This window comes from Chlamydotis macqueenii, chromosome Z (assembly GCF_036417535.1).
Source record: "Chlamydotis macqueenii isolate bChlMac1 chromosome Z, bChlMac1.mat, whole genome shotgun sequence".
In the NCBI taxonomy this organism is placed as follows: Eukaryota; Metazoa; Chordata; class Aves; order Otidiformes; family Otididae; genus Chlamydotis; species Chlamydotis macqueenii.
This window is the reverse complement of record NC_141593.1, coordinates 25,490,331-25,516,969: the sequence shown is the minus strand read 5'-3', so window position 1 is coordinate 25,516,969 and position 26,639 is coordinate 25,490,331. Positions and strand designations below refer to the sequence as shown.

Here is a 26,639-nt window from a genome sequence, read left to right as displayed (position 1 = left end):
GCTCCCTTCGCCGCCCGGCCTCAGCCCCGCGGCCCGGTCCGCGCGGCGCGGCTGGCAGCATGGAGGCGCCTCCCGTTACCATGATGCCCGTGACGGGCGGCACCATCAACATGATGGAGTACCTGCTGCAAGGTAAGCGGCGGGCCGGCTGGCAGCTCCCTCCCGCCGCCGAGGGGAGCGCCCGGCGGGCCCTGGGCCTGAGCCTGAAGGCGGGGCGGAGGGGGAGCGCGGGGGGCCGAGGGCAGGGAGGCGGAGACAGCGGGCGGCGGTCGCCCCGCTGGCGCAGAAGGGGAGAGGGTCGGGAGGGCGTAACAGAGGCCCTGTCTCTGCCCGCCGCAGGAAGCGTTTTGGACCAGAGCCTGGAGAGCCTGCTGCACCGCCTGCGCGGCCTGTGCGACAACATGGAGCCGGAGACTTTCCTGGACCACGAGATGGTGTTCCTGCTGAAGGGGCAGCAGGCCAGCCCCTTCGTCCTGCGGGCGCGGCGGTCCATGGACAAAAGCGGGATGCCCTGGCACCTGCGCTACCTGGGGCAGCCGGAGATAGGTGACAAGAACCGCCATGCGCTGGTGCGCAACTGCGTAGACATCGCCACTTCGGACAACCTGACAGACTTTCTGGTGGAGATGGGCTTCCGCATGGACCACGAGTTTGTGGCCAAAGGGCACGTGTTTCGCAAGGGCATCATGAAGATCGTGGTGTACAAGATCTTCCGCATCCTCATGCCAGGAAACACGGAGAGCATCGAGCCGCTCTCCCTCTCCTACCTGGTGGAGCTCAATGTGGTAGCGCCAGCAGGACAGGACGTGGTTTCTGATGACATGAGGAACTTTGCCGAGCAACTGAAGCCTCTAGTCCACCTGGAGAAAATTGACCCCAAAAGGTTAATGTGAGCGAAAAGCTGGGCAGATAAGGCATTGGTTTTGCTAGTGTTCCCGAAGAGGGTGTTTTTCTAAAATGCCATTTGAGTGTGAATCAAAACAGGGAGAGTAGAATAAAGGACTACATATCAGTTTTGTCAACTGAAGTTACCGAGTGTTTTTTCCTTTGCTTGCAGGCATGAATAAAAGTGGATGCTTCAGTGCTATTCAAAACATCAGTAAATGCCAATACCAGTAGCTTTCCTTCTCCTGTTAGGTAGTCTGCTTTCTAGCAGGTACCTCCCCAACAATCAAAAAACATTGCTTTCTGGAATTCATCCCTCTGTGAACCTACGTGCCAGTGCTACTTTTTTTTTTTTAAAAAAAAAAAAAAAAGCACCATTCATGTATCCTACCTAGTAATCCCAATGTTTATTTTAAGTAATACATGAAGTTAATATACTTTAATGCAGGAGGTGTTGTTTAACACAAGCATAAACCCAGGAACTACACAGTATAAAAGAACAAGTGTACATCTATTTACAATAGAACAGTAAAGTAACAGCGTGTCTAACAGGAACAGCTAGGACATAGGATACTTTACAGTGAAACTGTTTCTGATATAACTAAAGTTAGAATTGGAAAACAATTTAGCACTGTTACAATTGCAAGAGGTTTTCGAAGCTTTTAAAGCTGTTCCATCTTTTTCACTGAAGCTGGGTATGGCAGTCTTAGTTAATGACAAAAACTAAGTTACTTGGGGTTTTTTATTATTAGACTTGTCACACTTGACAGCAATATTGAAAACTGACACATTAAACAAGAGCATTATACAGCTGCTAATTGACCCAGTGATGATTTCATTCAGCACCTCTCTTGGTAGTTGAATTGTTGGTTACCCTCCCTGTGTCTCTGATATTTGAATTAGGTTTGAGAGTTTTCAAATAGAGTTCAAACCAAAAAAGATTGGGAAAACCACCAGAGATTAAAAAAAGCTTGTTTAAATTTCTCAAGGTCTTTACAGAAAGGAACCATTTTACCCATTACTAAAATGCATCAGCATCTGTCAGTGACATTGCCAGCCTTTAACAGCACACAGCTCTCTATGTAACAACTAAAGGCAAAGACCACTTCCACAAAAAGCTTAAAAAAAAAACCAAAACCCAAAACCTTTTAAGTTAATGGCTACGTTTTCAACACTGAGTAAGATGAGCCCTGACGACTGGGTTAGCGCTCACAGAGCACAGTATCTGAAGTGTTTCACTGATGCAAGCTCTATGTACAGGGCGCTGGGACAACCGAGTACTCGCACACTGGAGAATTCCATTACGTGAAATATGTAGCAGTAATTTTCCAACAGCACACATGCAATGCTATGACCTGTGACTGCTCGTTACTTCAACTTGTAATATCTTCTGGAGCATATGGACACCCCTACATTTTGTTTGTACTCGGGCATGACTTACCCTCATCAGGCAGGAGCCTATCCTGAGCCTCCAAGTTTGGTGTTCCTTAGTACGCTGTTACAAGGCGCAGCTTCCCAGGGGGCGAGGGGTAGGTTCCAGAGCTCTGCCCGTACCTGGGAGCTGAACGCGCTGGGTTGCTCTGTGATTCAGTTGCAGTCCCACCTTGGTGGGTGGGAATCTGCAGGGTTGTTGTCATATCCTGCAACACTGGTTAGGAATTGATTGCCACAGACTGCCATGATCCATGGCTTGTCTCTTGTGAAACAAAATTTTACAAAGATTTCTAATGGATCAGAAAAGTTGAACATTATATGCTAGCTTTTCAAAGGGTATGTACTTTTAAGTAAGTATGAAGACACAGAAAACACTAAGCACACTGGTTTTTCCCATTGCAGCGGAAAGGAACTCACTTGGTAATTTACCTTCCAAGTTTCTTTCTAAGTGGAGGGGCAAACAGATCACAGAGCATTGATGTTAATGTAATGGTGAGAGAGAGGAAAATCCCACATAGAATTTCAGGGAGAACAACTCAAGCAAAAAACTGAATGGAAAATTCCTAATTGAAGTTTTTACACTTTAGATTACAATAGGTCTGACTATTGCTTGGTCTAAGTTCTCCAAAATAAAAATGATCATTTTAAATAGTTCTTTTTAAGGATAATTAGTTTAAACCTTAAAAATTGCAGCAATCCACATTACCAGCCTTCCTTGTTCTAGCTGCAGTCCATGCATAGGAGAGACAGGTGTGCAGAAGAAAAAAGCTTACTGTATCGATGGTTACAGCTGAAAAAAACCCAACACTTTCAGGCACCTAATGCTCAAAAAGTGTATCCCTTTCTTCTATCTAATGAACTACACTATTCTTCTCCTATGAAACTTGGCTTTTATAGCTGGACACTAAAAATAAAAGCAATATTATTAGTAATATACATCAGTAAATTGCATGGCATAAACCTAATTATCATTCATTACCTAGAGTTAAATTATATTGCAGATATACAGACAGCTACAGAAACGCTCAACCTCTCCTTATGGCAAAATATGTAATTTTTCAAACTACACAACTTATAGGACAAAGAACGGGACGGCGTTATTTATTTTATTTTGGGGGATTTCTTTTTGCCAGCTAAAATAGCTGCATTCTTCAAGGGCAGGGCTTACCTCAGGACTCTGTATTTGTTGCAATATATTACCTGAGGCCTGATGCAGCTAAGCTTAAGTTTTCTTTTTGTGGAAGTAATGCCTTCTGTTATTTCAAGCTGTTCCTCCAGTCTCGCATACTTGTAACGTTTCTACAACTTCCCTGATTACTAAAAAACAGAAATCCCTGCATAACAAATAAAGGTAGGATTGTTACTGATCCATTAGGCAGCAGCTATTTCTGCTATTAAGAAAGCTTGCTCTACAGAAGCTTATCTCAGTTCATAAAAATTCTTGATGTGTCATAAAAAGCTTCAAGTTTATCCTCTGCCATTGCTCAGTCCTGGATCTCTACTCTTCCTATGGAAACTTCCATAATGCTGTTAATTCTGTACAGAAGAAGACAAGAGCAGAAATACTTTGGAAGTGCTCTATGTTAAGACTACACTGTACAGTAACATCTCTTAATGTGTCTCCGAGATGCTGGCATAAAATGAGCTTTTTGATATATAAACTAACCTGGCATTCAAGTTTCCATCTCAGCAACCTCAGTAATACAAGCAAACTGCTTTCCTGTCAAATGTTTTCCATGTATTATGGTATCGTATATGACTCTACCCATAACCTAAAAGTTGGTTAAAAGAGAAAATGTTTTAAATGCTTCTCCAAAGCACTGAAAGTTAAAAAAAAACTACAAACCAGAATTTTTCATCATATTTTTAATATTTTTCACTTTAAATACTGCTTTTAAATTTGTGATTGTAACATGGAAGAGCCAACTTCTTTAAATTTTTAAAACTTATCATTAGGATCATAAAGCTATTATAGAACAAAGAGTTACACTCTACACACTTCAAGGTACTCAAAAATATGATTCATGTTTTAAGTCTGTAGATGAACAGTTGCAATTCAAATACAGCGTTATCTGTACAACTTGACAAAAATACAGGTGGACAATCTGATTAAAGAGAATCTGCACAACTTCAGATAAGCCAGCTCAGCCCAATTAAGTAAAAGGTTGTTGTTTATTTTTTTTCCCCAAAATGCATCACATTTTTCAAAGATAAATTTGTCAAAGTAAGATGCTCAGGTTCTCTGATAGGATAACAATGACCATCTCATCCGCATTCCCAATATAAGTTCTATCAAATCACTTCCTTCAGATCTAGTTTGGCAATGTCCAAATTCTCCAAGCAGACAATGATATCTGATGGAGAAGACGGCTGCGTTCTGAGCCTTTCAAAGTGGTTCAGCCTATAAAAACATCCATTCTAGAGTCGGGAGCTGCTTCTGCGAAGACCACCACAGTTGCATAAACACTACTGATCCATTAACAGGGAAAACTGAACTCAAGAGCGCACAGATATGTGGCAGTGACTGAAAAAAGGGATGGGCTCAAGAGACAGCAAGTTTTATAAAACCATAAAAGCAAGATCCCTTCCAGAAGAAAGGATCTAATGGTTACTTGCACAGAAGACAATCTGAGAGGCCTATAGAGAACTGCCTTTTTTAAATTTGTTTTTGAAGAGATCAATTAATACAGATTTCTCAGTGTTGCAATCTTTCTTTAAGAAGCCTCTTACAACTCTGATTGGGCAGGGCTAGCTGTAGTGAAGTACCAGTGCCTTTATCTAAAAGTAAAACGTATTCTCTACAAATAGTATCTGTAGTGTAATTTTATTTACAGAATAAATTGCAAAAGTACATCACATTTAGTGCAAATGCAACTAATGATATAAGTTTATATACTGCTTTGTAAACTTTCCATATCTTTGTAAAACAAAGCTATCCAATTAAATTAATAAACTCGCCTATGTTCCAACAATTACCAGAAATGGCAAGTAAGGAGTTAAACTCTGTATTTTGGATTTTTTTTTTTTTTTTTAAAGTTCCCATCAGTGGCTATGGTGGAATGAACCATTGCTTGGTTGATTGTAAAAAGATGGAGTACATTTGAGGTATAAGATTTTCTTTTTTAACATTGCTATATAAAATGCTCACGGGTGATATAGTAAACATGTACAAATTTTCATCTTATTTGCCTTACTAGCATTACCATATAGGCACTTTTCTACATATTCAAATTAACAGAATAACTCTGTAATAAGGCATATACCATGCATACCATTAGAGAAAGGCAAATAAAAAGGGAAGAGTTATGGAGCATGAAATCTGCATGCACGTGTAATCATATGTTATGTACGATTTCATCTCTATGAAAGATGAAAGATGAACAGGTAAAGTTTTTCAACACTGTGCAGATCACATTTAATCATTTACCAAATCTTCATGAAGTTACTATATTGTATTTATTTTCAGGCGCCTACCATACTATATCAAATAAGACTTTTAGCTTTCTTTTCAAAAAAATACATCTGAAACCTTTTTCTCGAGATACACAGGTTAATGAAGCACAGAGCAGTCTCTGAAGTTTCCCACTACGGATAGACATGGATAAAAGACCTCAAAGTCAGTACCAGTCTGCCACAGTCCTCTCCTAATGAGCATTGCCAGAATCAAAAGCAGGCAAATATCTGACATTTAAATTCTCACAGCAACTAAAGGGAACTTTCCAATAAGAACTATGTATGCATCCTTATAGCTCTGATGGGTTTTTGATCAAGAGGCAAATCACTTTCTACATGAACCTCATAGCATGGCTTTATTGAGATGAGCAAAACAGCACATGCAGGATCTCAAAACAATGTACTCATCCTCATTCTAGACTGGGAATGTTGTCTTATGTAGTCCAAATTACTTCAATATATATTATAGTGTACCTTCTCACAGCTTTGGGAAAGCCCTGGGTAGCATGCAAGAAAGCAGTCCACATACAGCATGGACAGATGACTTCTAGCTTTCAGGCAGTCTCTTGCCCTCTCATACAGAATCTTCCTAGATACTTCTGGATCATGTTTGATAACAAAAATTCTCTAGCACATATTACATAACTAAAAAATACAATAGAAATATAAAGATATCTGGAAAAAAATAAAGCTTTTCACACTCTTACTCCTTCAGAACCAAATATCGTCATAAGAGTAAGACAATAGAAAAGGCAAAGTCATAAGGATATTGACAGCCCTCAGTTATTAACTGATATTTTATGTAACAAGATGATTCATTATAGAAACCAGCAGCCATTAACTATGATTATACAAAGCAAAACAAAACCTGCCAATAAGTCACCTAGGCTTTACTGAAGTCCCTCCCTCCCCCCCTAAAATACCACACAGATTTTTGTGCATACAAAGCACGCACAGTACGCTATATGTGCATTTGCTTTTTAGACATGCACAAAAACTGCGCGAGTTATCTTAGGAAGTTTGACAGTGAAATTCTGCAACTTGTTTAAAACTAAAGCAGTAACCCATGTTGCTGATTCAAAGTTGTATGTGTTTTTCCTCTTCTAAAGCAAGCAAATAAAAATAGAGCCATATACATGTTATCAATACATGTATTTATAATTACACACTGATTCAGCAAGAAAAGTTAGCAGGAGAGAGCTAGTGTTAAATATTCAGCCTCATGGTGTTGCAACACATCTTCACTTCAGTATACAAAGCCTAGAACTTCGGCCATAAAAAGACTGTAGATCCTTCGTTCCAGCATGGAGTGCTCTATGCATGGCCACTTCTCCAACGTGGAATGCTCACCCAGTCTTGTTCTGATTGCTGCAGGTAAGTAAAGACAAAAATACAGCACTGAAAAGTTTGAACACTAATAGGAAAGCAGGAACTTGTTAAATATCTTAAATAGTATCAGTGCTGCTAATGATCACGTTTCAACTGTTGGCTTATGATAGCCAACATGGTTTTTAATGGTTCACCTACACTGGTTTTCTAACAATATAAGATTAAAAATGTGAATCATTACAGGGCTATCTGTTACAGAAGGATCAAATGACAGACTTTTGGAGTCTGACGTAATAAACAGAACCCAAAACCAGAGGTGATTATGTCATGCATAGAAAAAGTAGTAAAATCTCATTTTCAGATCATGCTGTAATAATAGAACTACCAAATTGAACTGGATGGTTTGATGCTACAGTTACACATAATGAAGTATATAGCAAGAGTCTACACTAACAAAAATTAAGTGAAGCTTTACTTAGCATTAAGGCTTATGTTTGACAGATTCAGACAGCCCCAAAATTGATCAAGAAATCCTCTTCTCATGTCCTATCGTAGTTTAAATATTAAAATAATTTTAGATTAGCCCAATGGCCTATACCATTAGAATACATCCTTTGACTTCAGAAAGTATCTGTAAATACCTTTTCTTTCTTAGGCTCATCAGAAAGGCTAAAAATTTAAGTAGCAGCCTTTTAAATAATCTAGTAATTGACACTGGTCTGTCAGAAAAGTTCCATTAATAAAAATCCTAGATCAAAACTATTCTGTCAATATGAAAGACTACTTTGACCTTCATAGTATTCTATCAAATATGCAATTATAGGTACAATTTGAGATATAAAAACCTCATGAGGCTCTAGAGAAACTTCACTATGCACTCTTTTCAGAACAAGTGTAAAATGCCCGTGATAGCCGAGGGAAAAAAACAGTACTTCATCATTTTATACTTCCACATAAATCAGATGTGTATGCAAAAAACTGCAAGATAAACTAGTAAAAGTCCTCAAAAACTAACACTTGATAATTTGTGCAGCCTTTGTTTTTCATGCTAATAATACTCATGTATTCCATAAATGTTTTTAAAAGTATACTGCACACATATTAAAACTAAGTACTGAATTAATGCTAATCATGGTAAGACATTCCTAGATTGCATACTTCCGTTTGGCCTTAAATTTACAACAGTGGATCGAGAATGAAAAAAATTAATGTATACCTGCTAATACTAGAATAAAATAGGCTTTCCTGCTGTTTTCTCTTGCACATATGATGTAAAGCGCTTCAAGAATTTTGGATATTCTCGTTTTGCCACTGCCCGTAACACTGATGCTGGTGCCCATCCTCCTGGGTTCACTAGAAGACAGGAGGAAAGACATTGAAATACAGCAAATCCACTAAAGGCTAGAAAAGAAAATTTAAGTTCATTATTCCTGCAACTCTTTCTGACATAACAGGAAAGAATAATGATCAGATTTTTTTTATGCCCTTACAGCTTGTAATGTAGCAATTTCTACTCTTAATACTCAAGCTCCGTCCAGTTCTACAATGCCACTAGTTAGAAAACTTTAAACATGATGTGTTGTGAGTCTTTGGGGAATGCTCAAATGGAAGATGATATTCTCTGAGGACTTCCAAGAAACAACAGAAAGAAACTCAAGTTATTTCTTATTTCAAATAAAACAGAAGTCACTCTTAACTTTTCAATAACTGCTGCATTTGTCTGCAGAATTGCTGTGTAGTCAGTATCTTACAAATTATTTTTAAAGCACTTTGAACAAAATTCGAACTGATTCTAAAATACGCTTCAATTCACAGGGCAAGTATTTTGCTGAAAAAGCTGCCTGTTCCCATATAATCATAGTTCAGAATTTATCAATGAAAATGTATTTTTTAAGTAATTGGGAAACTTCTAAAAGGGAAATAAAACAGCTTGGCCCAGAGTTTGACACCATATAGTATTATATGCACAGGATTTAATACAAGTTACATGAGTCCTATATGGCAAAGAACCAATTCTTCAGACTTCAACTCTTTAGTAAGCCATGTAATAGCTGGTTAAAAGTAGTAAGCAGGTGAGCTACTCTAAGTGTTTCATAGCTGCAGGAGAGGAGCTAATAGGTATGTAGCGCCAATACTACAATATACTGCTAAATACTGGGTACAGTAACAATACAGTTTGGATTTGGTAACTTTTCAGTTAGTATCAAGGATTCTATCAGTTTAAAAACTAAAAAAAAAAAAAAAAAAAAAGGAGACTAGATTATACATCCTCAAACAAAATGTATTTGCTCCTTCTTAACACTGAGGATAAGAACTGTATCTTTACTATCAGCAGCTTTTCAGCCTAACAATATGAATCAGAGGAAAAAAATTACAGCAATACATGAAAAAAACATACTATTACCAAAACTAAAAGCTATGTCAAATCATGCCAGTAGCAGACATTTCTTCTGCCCACCCTCCTCCACCCCAAGGTTCTGTACTTAGGGCTGAGCTATACACCAGTTCCATTCCTTCCTCCCAGAGAATGCCACACAATGAATGACCCCATTCACTGACTTATGTAGCACATTAATTCAAGTCTTTTTGAACATGAAGACCACAAGTGTGATGCTATATATAAATTTAACAGAAAACTGCATCAAGCTTTTTTTTTTGCCAGTATTCAGCTCCTCAGAATTAGCACATACCATGAATGTCATACTGAAAAGACTTACCATTAGCTACATATGTAATCTTGCATAGGATGTTGTCCCTGCTTATTTCCTTGTTCCCCTCTGGTGGGCTTACTAATGTCTGACAAATCATAGCAATATTTATTTTGGCACGGACACAGCGATTGTTCAGCTGCCAAAAAAAAAAAAAAAGAAACACTTGAAAGTCTCAAACTAAATTTATTTCAACATACTTGACTGATGATGTTTTAATTTACTATGAAGTCTAAGACACTCCAGAAGCTGTGTTTCTGAGAGTCTGCATTCTAGCAGTACATGGATGTAACATGAATGTGAGTGAAATGAAAGGTTCATGGTGAATAGGGAAAGGGTTAAACTAAAATGTTTGAATCTCTGCTTGCATAGTACATATTACAAGTGAACTACTTCAATTATTGTGACAAATGAGTAAAGAAAGATTTAAAGAGTAATTTATCAGCATTTACAAATATCAACTTTTCCCTTGTAAGCAGGCTATGGCATAGCAATCAGCACAGAAACATACCAAAGAAAACAATCATTGCTACTACCTGACACTGTGTTAGATGGAGGTTTAACAGATTCCATATCTGCAATTATATAAGCCTACTCCTATATCTGACAATAATGAGGAGTTATTGAATTGATCCCATACAAAATAACCTCAATTCTTTAAAATGTTTTCACATCTCCCAAAATTTTGCTTCTGTTCTTCTGCAATGTCTTAGATGTGCCAACTGTCAAGACATGGCAAAAAAGCTTTTGGCTCAGAATGCCTTCATCATATCGTTGTATCACCTGGTTTAAAGAAACTGTATTTTTGCATAATTCCCCCACCTCCCTCACACTAGTATTGCACATGCACTACCACAGAATAGAAAAACATCATCTTAAAAGTAGAACTTCACAGAATGCAAATAATACTTACAGGAGCACTGTCATGTTCTACAGAGAAATTGCACACAATCCATGTTTCGGGATCATTTTCACTGAATGCTGGTATCTTTCTGATGGCAGACAAATACAGCACATCCCTTTGAGAAGCTGGCCACACCCTCTGCAGAGAAACACCCAAATATAAGCTTTTCCACTTTTGCAAATTAAGTACTTGCTATCCTTAGATAAAGGAAACAACAAGCAAGACAAACCAAGTCAGTTATGTAAGTCAGTTTTTTCAAGTCAGTAATTTCATTTTCAAAGCTGAAACAGAACACAGCTGCTATACAGATATGTATCAGGTTACATAGCTATGTTTAATTTTTAAAAATTTAAGGCAAAAGTTTAAGGTCTTTGAAATGCAAAAAGCCAAGTCGCAATGAATCTTTCAGTAGACAAACAGGAAGAGGCAGTTCCTCTCCTGTTCCCTCAACCTCAGACTTATATTTTAGTTAATACTTGCAAGCTACAAACTGAACTAATGGTTAAGTATAAATAGATGCATCTACAGTTATTTATGTCTCCAGAGACAGCGAGCGCGAGGGACAGAAATATTTAAAACAAATACTATTTCAAAAAGCTACTACTTCAGATATACAGATATGGTAAACTGGTATTCTCTAAGAGAAAGTTTCAGAAACAAAATGTCTGATAGAATACGAAAATACACAAAAACCATTTTCCTGACACTGAATGGGGGAAAAAAAAGTCTAGCTTTTACCACAACACTATACAGTTTACACAACTATCTTACTCAAAATCAGGAGTGCTCTGTTGCAGAAGTTTTACCAGTAATGCAGTTACCTTAAAATTGTCAAAGAAAAATGTTTGGTTTAATATTTGAGTATACTAATACTAGGACTCATGCAAGACTAAAGATTAATCTGTACACTTCATTCCCACTTTTTGAACCTTTAAGGTACAGTTGTTGGGTTGTAATTCAAATGAATATTTTAGTAAATTTAGTAAAAAAAAAAAAACAGGACTGGTTGGGGGGAGAGAATATAATGAAGTTACAAGAACTAATGTTGTACCAGCAGTTTTACTACCTCATAACACAAATATGTATGTTAACTAATTGTCGTCAACAATAGCTTGCATTATTGCAACAAAACATACAAGACAGTGGTATAGGTTTCTACCTCAGAGTCAGCGTTGATTTATTTCTTCAGTTTGCTTTAGAGGACTCTTGCCTCACTAGCAGTGATGTATTTAGAGATTAATATCAGCCCTAATTTGTTATTACAAACTCTGTCAGACACATGCACAACCAACTATGCTATCAAGACAAGTTTGAAAAATTGACAAAGTTGCAGTTTAATAGAGAACTTGTTCTGTACTGTTGTTTTGAACAGTATTTTAAGCTGCTAAGCTGTTAAAGTGTTCAGAATAAGATTACAACACATATGCCCCAGACTGTCTCACTTAAGTATGCATACGGCTGAAGTGTTATTACCTTATGTGTCTGGTAAATGATGATTGCATTATCAGCTAAATTCTCCACAACATGGAAATTTTCAATTGTTGCTAAAATAGGAGGGAGAGGGGAAAAAAAATACAAATCAGTAAACAAGCACAGATATTAGGTCAATGTTATAAACAATATTCTTGCTGATAAACATGCAAAACTTAAGAACCAATTCCTTACTTTCCCAGTCATTACGAACATCAACATTCCAGAAGTAGTGGCAAACTTCATGCCCTGTTACCCCTTTAACGGCATGGGTTGCTTTCAAAGGATCTAAAACTATTCCATTCTCTTCCACTTCTCTTCTATACACCTGCAGCCAAATACAAAGACAGACATGTAGAATGGAAATTGTCAAAACTGTTCATGTTTTAATTGTTTAAAATTTCATCAGGTTTTTTAAAAACACTTGCCTAGAAGACTAACACATGAACAATTTGCCATGTCAGTGTTCTCTGGAAACTACCAATGCAGACATTCTTACATGGCAATTGACATTAAAATACCAGTATTTTAAGAATCTCTACTAAAAAAAATGATTAAGCTACCTTATTTATCACTATGCACAAGGATCCACACAAGCACAAGTAGACCAGCCAGCACAGTAACTTGCTATTCTATAACATTTGTGCATTGAATTTATACATTATTTTGATGCCAAGATTTAAGTAAGAGAGAATGAGAAACGACCCTGCAAAGACAAAGCTACTGCAACAGTTAAACAGGATTTTGTACAAATAAATATACTAGAAGCCACAGCTCTTGTGGACTCAAGTCCTAACTTAATGCTATTCTCAGAGAGAAGTTTTGGCAGCATAACTTGCTGAGTGACAGTATTCCCAGACAATCACAGAATTATATAGGTTGGAAAATATCTTTAAGATCATAGAGTCCAACTGTAAACCTAACACTGCCAAGTCAACCAGACCAAAAGCATCTGTCTTCACAGCATATTATCTTACATCAGCTAAACAAAACCCCAAATGTTTACCTTCATTTCTCCTTCTTCTACCACTAGCTGCCAATTGGCATCTCCTCCTACATCTTGCAAGGAATATGTCATATGGTTGTGTACCATCTCTTCCACCTTTAAAGGCAAAAAAAAAAAAAAATACACATTTTAAACTCCTTCCTTTCATCTTCTTGGGCAGAGACTGTGCAGTATTGGAAGCCACAAGCCAATACGTCAAATCCTGTGCAGGAGCTGAACTTGGGTAACAGAGCTTTCTATTACGGGTTAAGAACAAGCAGATGCTTCTGGCCTTCAAAAATAAAAGCCAAAATCTTGATCCAACTTCCAACTTCATTCCTTATGGGTACTTCCTATCCTTCCTTTGCACTTCTAAACTGCCAAAACTCACTATTTCTACATAAGACTTTTATTTCAGCATATAGGAACTTACTTCAGGTATCTCTAAATAGAATTACAATGCAGTGTAAGATACTAACTGAAGAGCATTTAAAAAGCTGGACACATGTGAGGACAATAGAGACAAGGGCTGATAAGCTCTAAAAAAGTACATGTATATCAAAAGTCATATTGGAAGAGCAGTGAAGTCATGAGCAAAGCATGCCTATTCTGTTTCACTGGTATCTTTGCACAATTGCCAGCTAGAAAAAAAGAACAGAAATGCTTACATTCAAAAAAATTATGTTGATACAGAGACTCTACTATTATAAAATACTAATTTTAAAATTATTTAGCTAGACAGTTGTGTGCTTTTATTAAAGGACAAATATTTCATACATTTTTATCAAGCTATGATTTTTTTTATCAAGCTTTTTTTTTTTTAATTTCATATAATGTGCAGGAAAATGGGTGCTGGGACAGGAAATGGATTTTTATTTTAAATCCACAATCTTATTCTATTTCTTTGGCTCCTCCTTTACAAATCCCACTCTCCCTCAAATAATAACAGAAGCAAAAATATAAGGTATCCATTGCTGTGTAATGTTTACAAGTACTGGAAACACTTTAACTTTTTTCAACCCAGAGGATCGGTAACTACTAAAACTTGTCACAGCAAGTAAGTCCATGTGATTTACACTATTTTCCTGAATGACTAGAAATACTTTTTTTTTTTCCAAAACAAAAACACTACAAAAGAAGGTTAGCTAATTGATCAACACAAAGATTAGTGTAAAAAGTGCAAAATCACAAGGTCAACAGCCTGAACCCATAAGTGGTTTTGCACAACTTAAAAAAGTATGATGCCTAGTGTGCATATAAAATAACAGATAAAACATATATTTGAGTAGTGCAACAAGTAGAAAGTAAAATTAAAGAATACTCAGTGATCTTTTTCTGCTATGGTAATAGAATTGAAAGACATTAATTACTTAAAATTTAAACCAGTAATTTTGTTTGTGCTATGTACTCCATGGGCAACGAATATACTTAAGACCAGGAAGAGAAAAGGTAACTCAATCAAGTAAAAATTATTGAAGTACAACATCAAAATAAAACCCATTGGATGGAAATTGTAGTTTATCTTAACTATAGACTACTCTACAGAAAGTAAAGTTATCACTCCAGTTTTTAGGGTTTGTCTTTCCACTTTTAGACAGGCCATCTTTTCCTGCCAGTTACTAGCACGTTTCCTAGAAAAAATTCTTCTATTTTTTTTTTTTCTAGTGAAACAACACTACAATCCAAATCAGGTAAGAATGTGGGCTATTTAAAAAAACAATGTACTAGTTCTAGGTTACACTTATTTCAGAAAGGAATCCTCGTCACGCTCCCAACATTTACCTGCAACAGCCCCAGGTCCCTATGTCTCTTCTCCCCTAACACATTTATTAAGGACAAAGCTAGCTTTGATTTTTTTTTTTTCCTTTTGCTGCTTTTTGCTTTATGCTAAATGCAGAGGGATAAGGACAACAGCAAGGAAAGAAGGAGGCGTCCACAGGAATGCAATCTAAACAGTTGCTTACTTCTGCTTCACCAAAGAATAGCAGTACTTACCACTGCCTTATGCATACTACCTGTCCAAACTGCATGTAATCTACGCACTGGTCGCTGCCTGTCAACCTGCACTTATTTCAGAGGCACAGAGTGAAGATTCACAGCTTCTTTCTCACTGGGCAGGCCACACTATTACCTCTGGGTTCCTGGTAGGCTACAGGAATGGTCTGCAAAAATACTTGTAACCCGTATGCCATGCAGCCTTGGTCTGAACATTAAGTGGGAAGTTGTACAGTTTAAAGACTCTTAGAACAGTTCAATCTCTTTAAAATCTGATAGTCCTTTAAAAGAAAGTGATCTGCAAAATCTACAGCGTTTTAAGCCCACAACCTCCCACCCAGCTGGCAGAGACAAATCAATGCCTTTCTAGCGGCACACTGAAGAACCAGCTCCCGTCAGAATACATATTTATAGCTCTCAATCTTGAAAACAAGGCTGCCAGTTTCTACTTGACCTTTTACAGATACCAAAATTCCCTTCTTATGAATGAAGTCTAGAAACAAGTCACATTTATTCAGAACCAAGATATTAGGTTGCCTTTAGAAAAGCCAAATTCTCAGCCTGGGGACAGAGGCCAATTTCATAGTAATAAGGTCCACAGCAGGCTGACACCAAAAGAAGGTGTGTGCTGCTTTTGTCTTCACACTCTCAGTTGTCTTTCACCTGTTTGCTGCTCAATAGCAATGAAGCTCCAGAGCAGGTGGACTGACTTGTTGATCTGGCTAATATTTTTTCTAGATAACATAGCTGGGGGGGCGGGCGTGTGGGAACAGTAGTTTCCTGTAAGTTAAGATTGTCCTTTTTTTTGTGATTAAGGACCTTGTCAACCTCAGATTTGTTTTTAAGCAGTTACTTTCTCAGCCACACTAGTGCTCTCAGGTCTGTCATACAAATGCACAAATGTTATCACAGGCATAAAATAGGTGAAAATGAAGAGGCCCACATATTTTAGCAGCTATGGGTTTCCCTTATATTGAACTGCCCATAGCCTGACAGACAATCTGTTCCTATCTTGGGAATGAAACTTGCTTTCTATTACTTGATTTCTCCCCTCCTCCCCAACAACAAACTTGAAAAACTAACTACTACTGGAGCATCACTAGATAAGCCTGTCAATGTTGTGCAATATGACCTGCATACTTTTTCCCTTGTGATAAATTCAAATTTGAGAAATTAACTGACTGCAAAAGATCAAGGCAAGTACTGGGATTTCAGTCCAACAAGCAAGCTCTTAAGTGTTAGGGTCCTGGTCATAAAGCTGGTAGTAAGGTCTGTGTGTGGTATGATTCCAGGCTCTGTTAATCAGAAGAAAATCCATTCCTTCTACTAGAAAAAGCAGGTTGTTTGCAGCCTTAAGTAATAATATCAAATAAACCTCCAATATAACAGATTTCAGAAGGGAGCTCCATGTTCACAACCACATATAGACCACAGTAGAAGGAAACTTAATGGCATGAATGCCATGGCTGAACAACTTTTTTTTTTGAGACTGAAAAGCAAAGACATGAACTCACCTATCTAATTCTACTCTAAACTATGATGTTCCGAGCAAGCACCTAGAGTGATTTTGTACATTACTGAAATACGTCACTATGACTACACTGACATATTCAGGATGTCAGACTTATTTTCTGAAGGATAAGTGAATATATTGAAGTGCTTCAGTGAAAATTCTCATACTCGCAATCTTGTCAGCAACATACTTTATGACCTTTCAGTAAAAACACTAGTTGTAGAGGTAAAAAGTGGTAACAGTCAACCTTAACATTTTGTATCTTAATGTCATTACAAACAAAAAAGTTAAAGACAAAAAGCAAACCTTTGACTTAAAAGCAAGAAAAACTATTCAATTTGAAGCAAGGACTATCTCCAGCCCACACGCTCAGGTAGTGTTCTACTTTCATTATAACTTTTTTATAACCAGAAGTGCAAAATTTTCAAATTCTAAGCATTTTTATTAAAGCTACTGTATTAAATCCAACAGTTTCACAAGATTTGGGCCTCTACACAAGTGCATGCAAGCAGAATGTAAAAAGACAAGCATTTAGTACAGGAATAGAGAACTCCTTTGTTTGTCTCAATGTACTAGTTTAAAGCAAGCAGTGATTTATGTAACAAAAAAACCCAGGTTCTAGAGAAGAGGATGAAATACAGCAAAGATATGCAACCCCCACTCTATACATTAATACAGTACCTGGGCGCTGAATCTGTGAACATCATCAGAGGCACTGACTAGATCAATGGAAGACATGGAGGAAGAGCGACTATAGGGCTACCAGAGACAGACAAAGAAAAAACCAAGTAATCAGAACAAAGGCACAACAGAGCATTCAGTACCAACTTGCAAGCACAAGATAATGAAGAAAAGGAAAACAAAAGCACCATAAGCAGCAAGCACAGCAGCGAATGCTGATTTCATGCACCTATTATGTATTATGCTCCCAGTGAAGCCCTGAGAGGAGCATAGTGCTTCCAGTAACACTAAAAAAAAGTCAACTGAGGCTGACAAATGACTGGTTTTATTTTTTTTCTTCCCCATAAAATCAGTTCAATTAATTTTGGTGAAGATATCTTAAAAACAACACTGAGGTTAGCAAGTTGGGATTTTTTTCTTTATTCTCTAACTGACAAGCTTGATGCAAGTCAAGAGTATTCTAAATAGATACTCAAATCAGTATTTTTTGAGCCAAGACAGAACACAGTCCTCCTCTACTTCCAGCTACTTCACTCAAAAATGAGTAAACCTTGAAAGTTACTAGAAACACTTAGAAGTCTCACCTACCCATACAAAATATTACATAGAAATATCATCGTTCTGCCCACTAATCAGAGGAGATCACGAGAAATATCTTACCTTTTGAACAAATCGATGAGTCCCCACAGCAGAATATGCATCCCCAGAAGGTAAGGATGTTGGCCAGTGTAGTCTAACCTTTTCACTTTGGGACTGCAACAAAATAGGTTTAATTAGTAGTAGTCAGCTGCTCCTGAGTAGACTATGAAACAAAGTGAGTCATCCTCGATCTACATAGTGGCTACAACAACAATGCTGTCCATGACAGACATGAAGCCGTCATCCTGCTGGAATTCTCAGTAAGTGAATGGGCCTGAAGGCTGAATTCGTCTATACTTCAAGGTGTATTTCTGAGTTAAGGAAAATAGATCGACAGTATTAAGGATCCATGAATTGGTAGAACAGTCACTCAAAATTTGCTCTCTGCTAAGAGACCTCAACATAGGTAAACTCCATTGGGTCCTCTAAGTCTACTAGAATGTCTTTTAATTCTTAACCAAGTTACTGTATTCACTATATCGATAAGCCTAAACACTTTCAAGATAAAGGATGCACCACTTTGTTATTCCCTCTCATTTTATGTACTGCTATACATTCTTATATATTTCCTCACATGCATCTTATCCCTTTTGAATCCTTATAACTGAGCTGTATTCAAGAAATGAGTTAGAGAAGTAGCCAGAGTCTACAGAATTTTTAAATAAAAGCACTAATACAACTATGTCTTTCCTATTTCACATACTGCTAAAGTAAAAATAAAATGTCAGAGCAATAATTAGGTTTTGAGAAATAGCCGCAGTTTTTTACATTCTTATTTGCACAGGGCACCAGTTACATACACAGATAAGTTTTAAACAGGACACTTACTTAGGAATTACAAACTAGAGACATTCAATTAGCCTAGCACTTACGTTATTTTTTCTTTTAATGAAAACTGTGAAGTCACTTTCTCAATATCAGTGTTAAGCAACAATACTTATCTATTAAAACATTACGTTAATTCCCCTTAACGGCATCAGAATAAAATATCTAGATATTCAGAAGACGCACCCCAGGACTAAGTTTAAGTCACAGAAGTCTCCCAGGAAGTGCACATCATTAAGCCATTTTTTAGGTATCAATACCTGTTCTTCCATTTTATCCTGTCTATCGAGAGCAGCTTCAACAGCATCAAAGAATTCTTCTTCATTAATCAGACTATTAGGACCCTCCTAGAACACAAGAAACAGAACTAGTTCAAAAATTTGGAGACATGAGATTTCCACTTCAGTTTAATATTAGAAATACATATTTACATATTACACATATAAATGATAGAAGCTAATTTCTTCCATAGACTTCAAACATTTTCACCAAAATTCTTAGATTACACTTCCTCTGAAAACCCTACTTCGTAAAGGAAGTTAATCCCTCTAACTACAATTTACAGATAGTTGCATAAAGAAGAAAAAAAACAGGAAACTGAGTAACACTGTCAGTATGCTTTGACATATCTTCTCAAAAGATATTTAGGTTTTAATTAACACATATCTTCTCAAAAATGTTTACAGTGTGTCAGTAAAGTACACACATTAACATAATCATGTAGTTAAGGCTCCTTGCAAGTATTCCAGTGCCTTAGGGTGGATTTCAGATATTTGCTCAAAACAAAACAAGAGAAGACAAAATTCTGGGGAGATCTATTGAAAATTCTTGGAAATAACAGTTTAACACTAAACAGCAGGTAAAGTTGAGTCAACTACTAGAAGCATGAGTATAAGTGAAATGGTAATTTCAGAAAATGAGGTTTACTGCTTCTACTGTATTGTAAAACAAGCTGATCCAGCACATTTCAAAAAACTACAGCAGTGATATTTGGGAGAAGTAGCTGGGTTCATAACCAAGTAGACAAAGTCCAACTTCCTATCCATCTTTTCCTTTTACAGTGTATGCCTCAGTCACAACAGAGAACTTAAGCTCAAGTATCTTTTAAATATCTCAACATATTAGTACTATTTCTCAGGCTATGATTTGTAAATAGAAACGTTTTCGGTTAACGTTCTTTAAAATTACGCAAACTGCACTATAGATGCATTAGCTTACATTATTCTTCAGAAGGTGGTTTAAGCATCTTAGAATTTGACTAAATATCTCACTGAGGAGGAAGTTCCTGAAATATCCAATTTAACAGATGAAAGGAACCTAAAATCACTGAATTCGGCAACACAAAATTTCAAGTGACACTGAAAAGTTAAAAATCAATTGAAGTTAAGTTCAGATTCTAGGACTGTCTTTGCAGTCAGGATTTTCATATTTGCTTTACATGTCTATACAGCTGAAACATTAAAAACTGAAAGTACAGAAGTATCCCATATAAGCAGTATCAAATGTATACAAAAAATAATTTAAAAGGATCAACAGGAATATCTGTAAGCAAAATGCTGTAGACAACAGCAGAACATGGAAGCCCGAGGTGAAGACAAACTTCCATTTTCTAAAAATTAAGGACCGAGATTCTTCACACAGTTTCAGTTTCCAACGTGGAGAACCAAGAATGGCATGAGTACACTTGCACAAGCCAAACACCTTGATTTACACACCCCTTTATCCCACTTTGAGAAACAAATCAATCTTTGAAAGTCATAGTATTTTTAAAAATCTGAGAAGCAAAATTTGTACCTCATAGTCTGGCCCTCCAAAGTGGGACTTTTTCTTCAGTTCTGTCACAGCATTTTTGTATGCTTCTTCTGTTCTTCTCCTTTTCTCTGTCTCCTGTAAAATTACACGATTATTTGATGCAGTGAGAGTGAACTGATGGATAACAGTCAATGTGCCAATAAATTGAATGACCAGTATACTTTTTCCCCCAAGTAACAATAGCAAAGCTGTTGATTTTCTAAATTTATTTTCAAGCATTCATTACATTTGCCCATATACATGCATATATAATACAAAGCTTGGGGAGCTAGCTACCTTGAGGATACCTTAAGTCACATGGAAGAAACTGGATCAGCAAGCAAAAACTGCTATCTACTTTAAGCATAGCTATTCACGGTTCATTCATGGTCAGACTTTGTATCTCACTGACAGTTTATATAAACCTCCTTGACACAGATGCTTGGGTAGTGATAACAAAGGGTGAAAAATAAGACTAGTAAAAAGCTAACTTGTTGAATGTGTTGAGATACTAACGAGTCACAGCATGTAAGTTTGTATCTGTAATTAGCTGGCATAGGATCAACATAAATAATTTTGTGAACTCCACGCAGAAACTAACAGCTCAACATCATTCTCCCATAATAGGTGTGTGACTGTACTAGAGTCACTGACGATGCCTATATCATTGTATATTTTGAAAAAAAAGTAATAATGCCAGACTCAGATTAAGTCTAGTATTTCCTCTGCAAATTCTACAAACTGCCAAATATTCTCAATGAAAAAGCTATAAACACTTCTGAAATTCTTGCAGAATTCAGCCTTAACACACAAGATGTTTCTCTGTCTGCTTTCAGAATCTCTTCAGGTGGAAGAAAGTTAAGTCCTGCAGGTGACAACACCGCACACTGCTTCTTGCAGATCTAACTGCTCAACAACCCAATCTGAACTTTAGAGATTCAGTGGAAATCCTTTGAGCAATACTGAAAGGCTGAGTTTACCAACTGGAGATTTGGTAGCAACATTCACTCTGGAACACATTTTCCAGTTTCTAAAGAAAAGTTTGAAAACTAAAGCGGCAGTTTTGATGTAAAACAAAGTAGTATAGTTTTCCACAGGAAAATCCTTAAGAAAAAAGCAGCACTTAGGTGAAGACAGTACTGTCTTTATCTGTGAACACAGGCTTTTTTTTCTTTCTGAAACTATCACAAAGAGGTAATAACTGCTAACACTTACATTTCACAAAATTTTGCACACTTATCTTTTTTGAAATTAACTGGAGAGTCGTGAAGATGCATACAGCATGACTTGAGTATATGTCATTGAGAGAAAGCATAGAAGTTTTACTAAAACACTTGGAATGAAAAACAAAAAAAAAAAAACAACCACAAACCAGAAAACAACTCCTCCTCCCGCTCGCCCCAAATCCCCACACTTTCCATACTTCAATTTGCAAATTAGTGATAATTCACATGTATCAAAAGACAACGCTCCAAATCTGCCAGCTTCTCTCGGCAACAACATTAAATAAGGCAGAAACTAAGAAACTGTTTGACTGCACAGCAGAAAAAGTACTGGTGTATTAAAAGTCTGTAAAATTTAATGAAACTAAGTTACAAATGTCAAAAGTGAACAAAATAAGCTACCTAAATATGTTAATCTTCAGGTAAAATTTAATGTTCAGGAGATAAGTTTGCTCACTAATAACAATTAGTAAGACCAAAGGAAAGAAGAATAGAAAAATGTTGCTGTAGTCAAGACAACAAGAAAAGCATCATCACAAGGATTCTGCTGCAAATAGAACAATGGACTAAATACTAGAGATTTAAATCCTTCCCTTGTTTATCCATTTTAAGAAAAGTCCATTTTAAAATAGATTCAAGAGGCTCATACTGAAAAGGGTACTGCACTGGAAAACTAAAAAGTCAAGCTCAAGATCTTAACAGCTAAGAGTAAAAAGGTTGAAAGCAAAGCTGTAAGTACAGTTACCTTTAAATAACATTACATGCTTTTGTATTAATTTTATTCTGCTCATCTGACTGTTTTGGTAACAGAAAGAAAACTAAATATAGAATTCTAAAATTACAATGATTAGGTGCATTATTTTAGCAGTGTCCTTAAAATTAAAATAGTTTTAAATAATAATTTATTACTTTAAAAGGTTTAGAAGTAGTTTCCAATCTTCAGAATGTAACTTAAAATCCTTTGTTTTGTTTAAAACAAAAAAGGAGTTATAGAGAAAGACAATAACTTCATAATACTGTACTAATCTCTAGTCAAACTGTATTCACCTCCAGATTCAACAAATTCTATTGAACTTGAGCTTTTTTAATATCAGAATCTTTTTAGGACAGCTATAATTTCTATCTTTAGTCTACGCCAGCCATCTACAAGATGGAGGCTGTATAATTCTGTAAGGCAGCAGGACTCTTAACTAATGACCTCTGTGTGTCGCTGTTAAGGAAAGGGCAGTTCTGAAGCTAGTGGAGTGAGAAAGCTGGACTACAGTGGCACTTGTAAAACACTTGTAAAACTACTACTTGTAGCCACTGACAGAGATCTTATTCTTCACATGAGAAACCTGCACAGTGCAGAACCAGTACTGTAAATCTGCTGACATGCAAAGGACAGCTTGATGCTTCCCCTTTCAACTCTGCTAGATGTTCTGGCACTGGACAGACTTAAAAGAGCTCTCAAACCCTCCCAGCTAGAACACAAACAGCTGCCTAATTTCATGTAATATCCTCTCTAATCTCTCTTAGAGAAGCTATTCTGAACTTTATACTCTCACAATATTCACCTCCTTTTCAGAGCAGTTCACACATCTAGCCAAGAAAACCAAAAGTACAAAGATCAACATCATTCTCCTCCCACATCCACTTATCAGATGACAGAGCAATATTTTTTGCTCAGGCCCACAGTTCCAGAAGATACTCTTATAAAGCCATCTTTAACCACTAAAACAAGAAGATAAAAGAAAAACAAAAGCAGGTCTACAACTGAAGTGGAGTAGTGCTAGCAGAGGTCTGAATACAGTCAACTCCTCTCTTTAGGGGTACAGGTGTCAATGTGTCAGTCACGGGGGACTGAAGCTTTGGCCTCAGTGGGAGGAGGCCAGGGGCTGCCCTGTGTCTGACAGAGGTGGTTCTAGCCAGCTGTGAAATAGACTCACTGCAGGACACAGCTGAGCCTATCCACCACGTATGTGGCACCTCTCTGAAAATTTATTTAATAGCAAAAAAAACACCCCAGGGAGAGAGGAAGAGGGAACAAAGTGAGAAACAGAAAAGATGTCAAAGCCAGAAGAGGAGGAGCAGCTGCTCAAGGGCAGAGAACATAGCCACACTGCAGCCCATGGAGGACTCGACACCAGAGCAGAGGGACATTTCCTGAAGGAACTGTGTTCCATGGAGGACCCACACTCACAGCAGATTTTTCCCAGAGAACTGCTGCCTGTGGAGAGGACCTGCACCGGAGCAAGGAAAAAGATTGAGGAAGAAGAAGTGGCAGAGATTAAATATTTTCAACTGGCTGCAACCCCCCATTCCTCATCTCGCACTGCTTGGGGCTAGCAAGCAGCGGTTGAGGAGCCTGCAGTAAAGGAGCGAAGCTGAGCTTAGGAAATGGGAGAAGAAAGCTGTTTTACTGTTTGTGTCAGTTTCCCATTAACTGGATTTATTTTAAATTAATAACAAATTTATTTTTGCCAGGTCAAGAACATTCTGCCATGACAAGAACCAGTGCACAATTGCCCTGTCTCTCTCTTGACCCATAAGCTTTCTCATCCTACTTTTTCCCCTAGTTCTGCTGGATAGGTGGTGAGCATCTAGGTGGACATTTGGCTGTTAGCCAAGGCTAGCTCACCAAAATTCTTTATTATTTATTTAATAAATATCTCAGAGCAACTTAAAACCTCCAAAGTTTTAGAAGATTTTGCTATTTTAATTTCTGGGAGAACAAATCCAAATAAGCTTGTGACTCCTTTTAAAATGTATTTACTCATGCTGTATGAGTTATCAGTCACATGAGACCCAAAGTGAAATTTAGGTTTGAATTTGTTAATCACTTGCAGCTAAAAAAATGCGCTTTAAAATTAGTCTATGGAAGAATAAAAAAGTTACAAATAACTAATCTAAAAGAATTCAAATTCTATATTAACATATCATTCTGTATTAACATATACCAACCTAGGGACAACAAAAATTCACTTTGTCCATGCTCCAAGCAAAGTCTGATCCACAAGAGCAAACTGTGTTTGCTCAGCCCAGAAAACGCTTTTGTGGGGCAACCTAATAGAAGCCTTCCAATACCTCCAAGAAAGTCATAAAGAAATTGAGCCAGGCTCTTGAAATCAGTCTTTAGTAGAAGGATGAAAAACAACAGGCAGATCCTGGAATAAGAGTTACTGCAACTGTATATTAAGAAAAACTTTCTCACAGTTGAGCAACAGAACTGGCTGCCCAGAACAGCTGTGCAGTTTCCAGCCTTGGAGACCTGAAACCAGAGCTGATAAAGCCCTGAGAAACCTAGTGTGATCTACAACTGTGCTTTCTTTAAGCAGGAGGTTGGAGAGAGAGAGACCTCTTGAAGTCTCTAGTCCAACCTGAATTACTCTATGATGCTGTGAACAAACTTCAAGTCTTGGATCTACTGTAATTCCTTATACTTAGATGAAGCAGTAATGATTTAAGTGTTGACAGAGGTTGCAAGACCATTAGACAAGGCCAAGCCTTTGACAGATGGACAAAGAAGACTCGGTAGACAGGAGCAAAGATTCAAACATGGATGTATTTTGTCTGAATGCGTTCATGCTTTGAATTGTGTACCACGAAAACATATGGAGTAAAACCTGAAGTGTAATATACACCACATGGAGACATGTTAAATGAAAAACAAGAGTCAATAACAGCTAGAGGACTGCACAGGACACCAGCCAGTGATGGCAGGATTCTAGAACTCAATGCCTGAAGTACAACCTAGCCATGCCTTCAGCAGATCTCATGAGAGAAGATACTGCTCGTTTTGAGATGCTATAGTGGTTGAGTAGGCTTAGCATGAACTATCACTGCCATTAGAATAACATTCTAATATCACACACCTAAAAAATTTAACCAATTAGTATCAAACATAACTTCACCTCTTCAGTCTCCTAAAGGAAAGTGAAGTAATTGTATCTTAAAGAGACATTTAAAGGTAGAACCGGTTGTTCTCCTCAGTCTTGTCACCATCTCTTATCACAACTAAAACATTTCAGAAATTTGCACACCATATTGCAAGCATGGATAATGAGGTCTCTTTCAGAAGACTGCCAGCAATACACTTATTACTATGGAATACTGTCGAGTTCTCTACAGATATAAAAAAAATATAAGACTACTGCCTGAATAAGGGCTGGGAAAACAAAGACTATGATGAATAATGTTATTATATCACCAGTCAGGATGAGGTTTTAATGTTTTATAGGAGTAATAATGAAAGCACCTGAAATTAATAAATGCCGTGCATAAAAGCAGTATCTAGAATAAAAAAGTTAAAACCAGCTTATTTGAAATGCCAATTTCAAGCTAAAGAAACGTTTTAACTAAAGTAGAATGATCTTACCTTATCTAGCCTTTTTTGCCAGCTTTCTTCACGTTTTACCATGAGTTCAATACAATGAGAGAGTGTAGCAAGGATGCCAGCAGTAGTTGCCTTGAAAGTTATAGCTTCTCCTTTAAAGTCTATGCCATTAATTCCTTTTGGTGTCACATGTGGAAACACTGAAAACAAAGATGAATCATTCACTGATAGCTGCCTTTAACATAAACAAGCATTTCACATGTATGCTTTATATTACAACTGTTCGAAGAAAGTAGACAGGCTAGAAAGTTAATTTAAAAATAGAAATCAAAACTGCTAATGATTTCCAGCTATCCACAGGATAAGGAAAGAGATACAAAAGGAGGAACACATCCCTTCGGCTTCATCTTGCTGTACTGTATTTCAAATCTGCTTGTAATGCTGTATTACTCTGCACTCTGCAAATCATGTGGGTGGAGGGAGTGGTAA

The 26,639-nt window shown here is 37.2% G+C and overlaps 2 protein-coding genes across 3 annotated transcripts in view; one reads left to right on the top strand and one right to left on the bottom strand.

The window, feature by feature from the left end:
- On the top strand, nucleotides 1-1,022 carry MED18 (mediator complex subunit 18). Its single transcript, XM_086770004.1, has 2 exons — nucleotides 1-132; nucleotides 340-1,022. Exons 1-2 carry the CDS (start codon nucleotides 60-62, stop codon nucleotides 891-893), a joined length of 627 nt encoding a protein of 208 aa, XP_086626130.1. The 5' UTR covers nucleotides 1-59; the 3' UTR covers nucleotides 894-1,022.
- Nucleotides 1,023-4,182: 3,160 nt separating this feature from the next.
- CERT1 (ceramide transporter 1) overlaps nucleotides 4,183-26,639 on the bottom strand; it is an 82,211-nt gene continuing 59,754 nt past the window's right edge. The window contains exons 7-18 of one of the 2 annotated variants that reach the window (XM_086770002.1): nucleotides 26,193-26,350; nucleotides 20,616-20,708; nucleotides 19,082-19,168; nucleotides 18,018-18,110; nucleotides 17,358-17,435; nucleotides 13,190-13,285; nucleotides 12,379-12,511; nucleotides 12,187-12,257; nucleotides 10,723-10,851; nucleotides 9,819-9,948; nucleotides 8,318-8,454; nucleotides 4,183-7,140 (exon numbers count right to left, since the gene is read on the bottom strand). In XM_086770002.1, the coding sequence (XP_086626128.1) occupies nucleotides 8,327-8,454; nucleotides 9,819-9,948; nucleotides 10,723-10,851; nucleotides 12,187-12,257; nucleotides 12,379-12,511; nucleotides 13,190-13,285; nucleotides 17,358-17,435; nucleotides 18,018-18,110; nucleotides 19,082-19,168; nucleotides 20,616-20,708; nucleotides 26,193-26,350 (1,196 nt within the window). In that variant the 3' untranslated portion in view covers nucleotides 4,183-7,140; nucleotides 8,318-8,326. The remainder of the gene's footprint in view (nucleotides 7,141-8,317; nucleotides 8,455-9,818; nucleotides 9,949-10,722; nucleotides 10,852-12,186; nucleotides 12,258-12,378; nucleotides 12,512-13,189; nucleotides 13,286-17,357; nucleotides 17,436-18,017; nucleotides 18,111-19,081; nucleotides 19,169-20,615; nucleotides 20,709-26,192; nucleotides 26,351-26,639) is intronic. The other variant, XM_086770003.1, reaches the window with a different exon arrangement.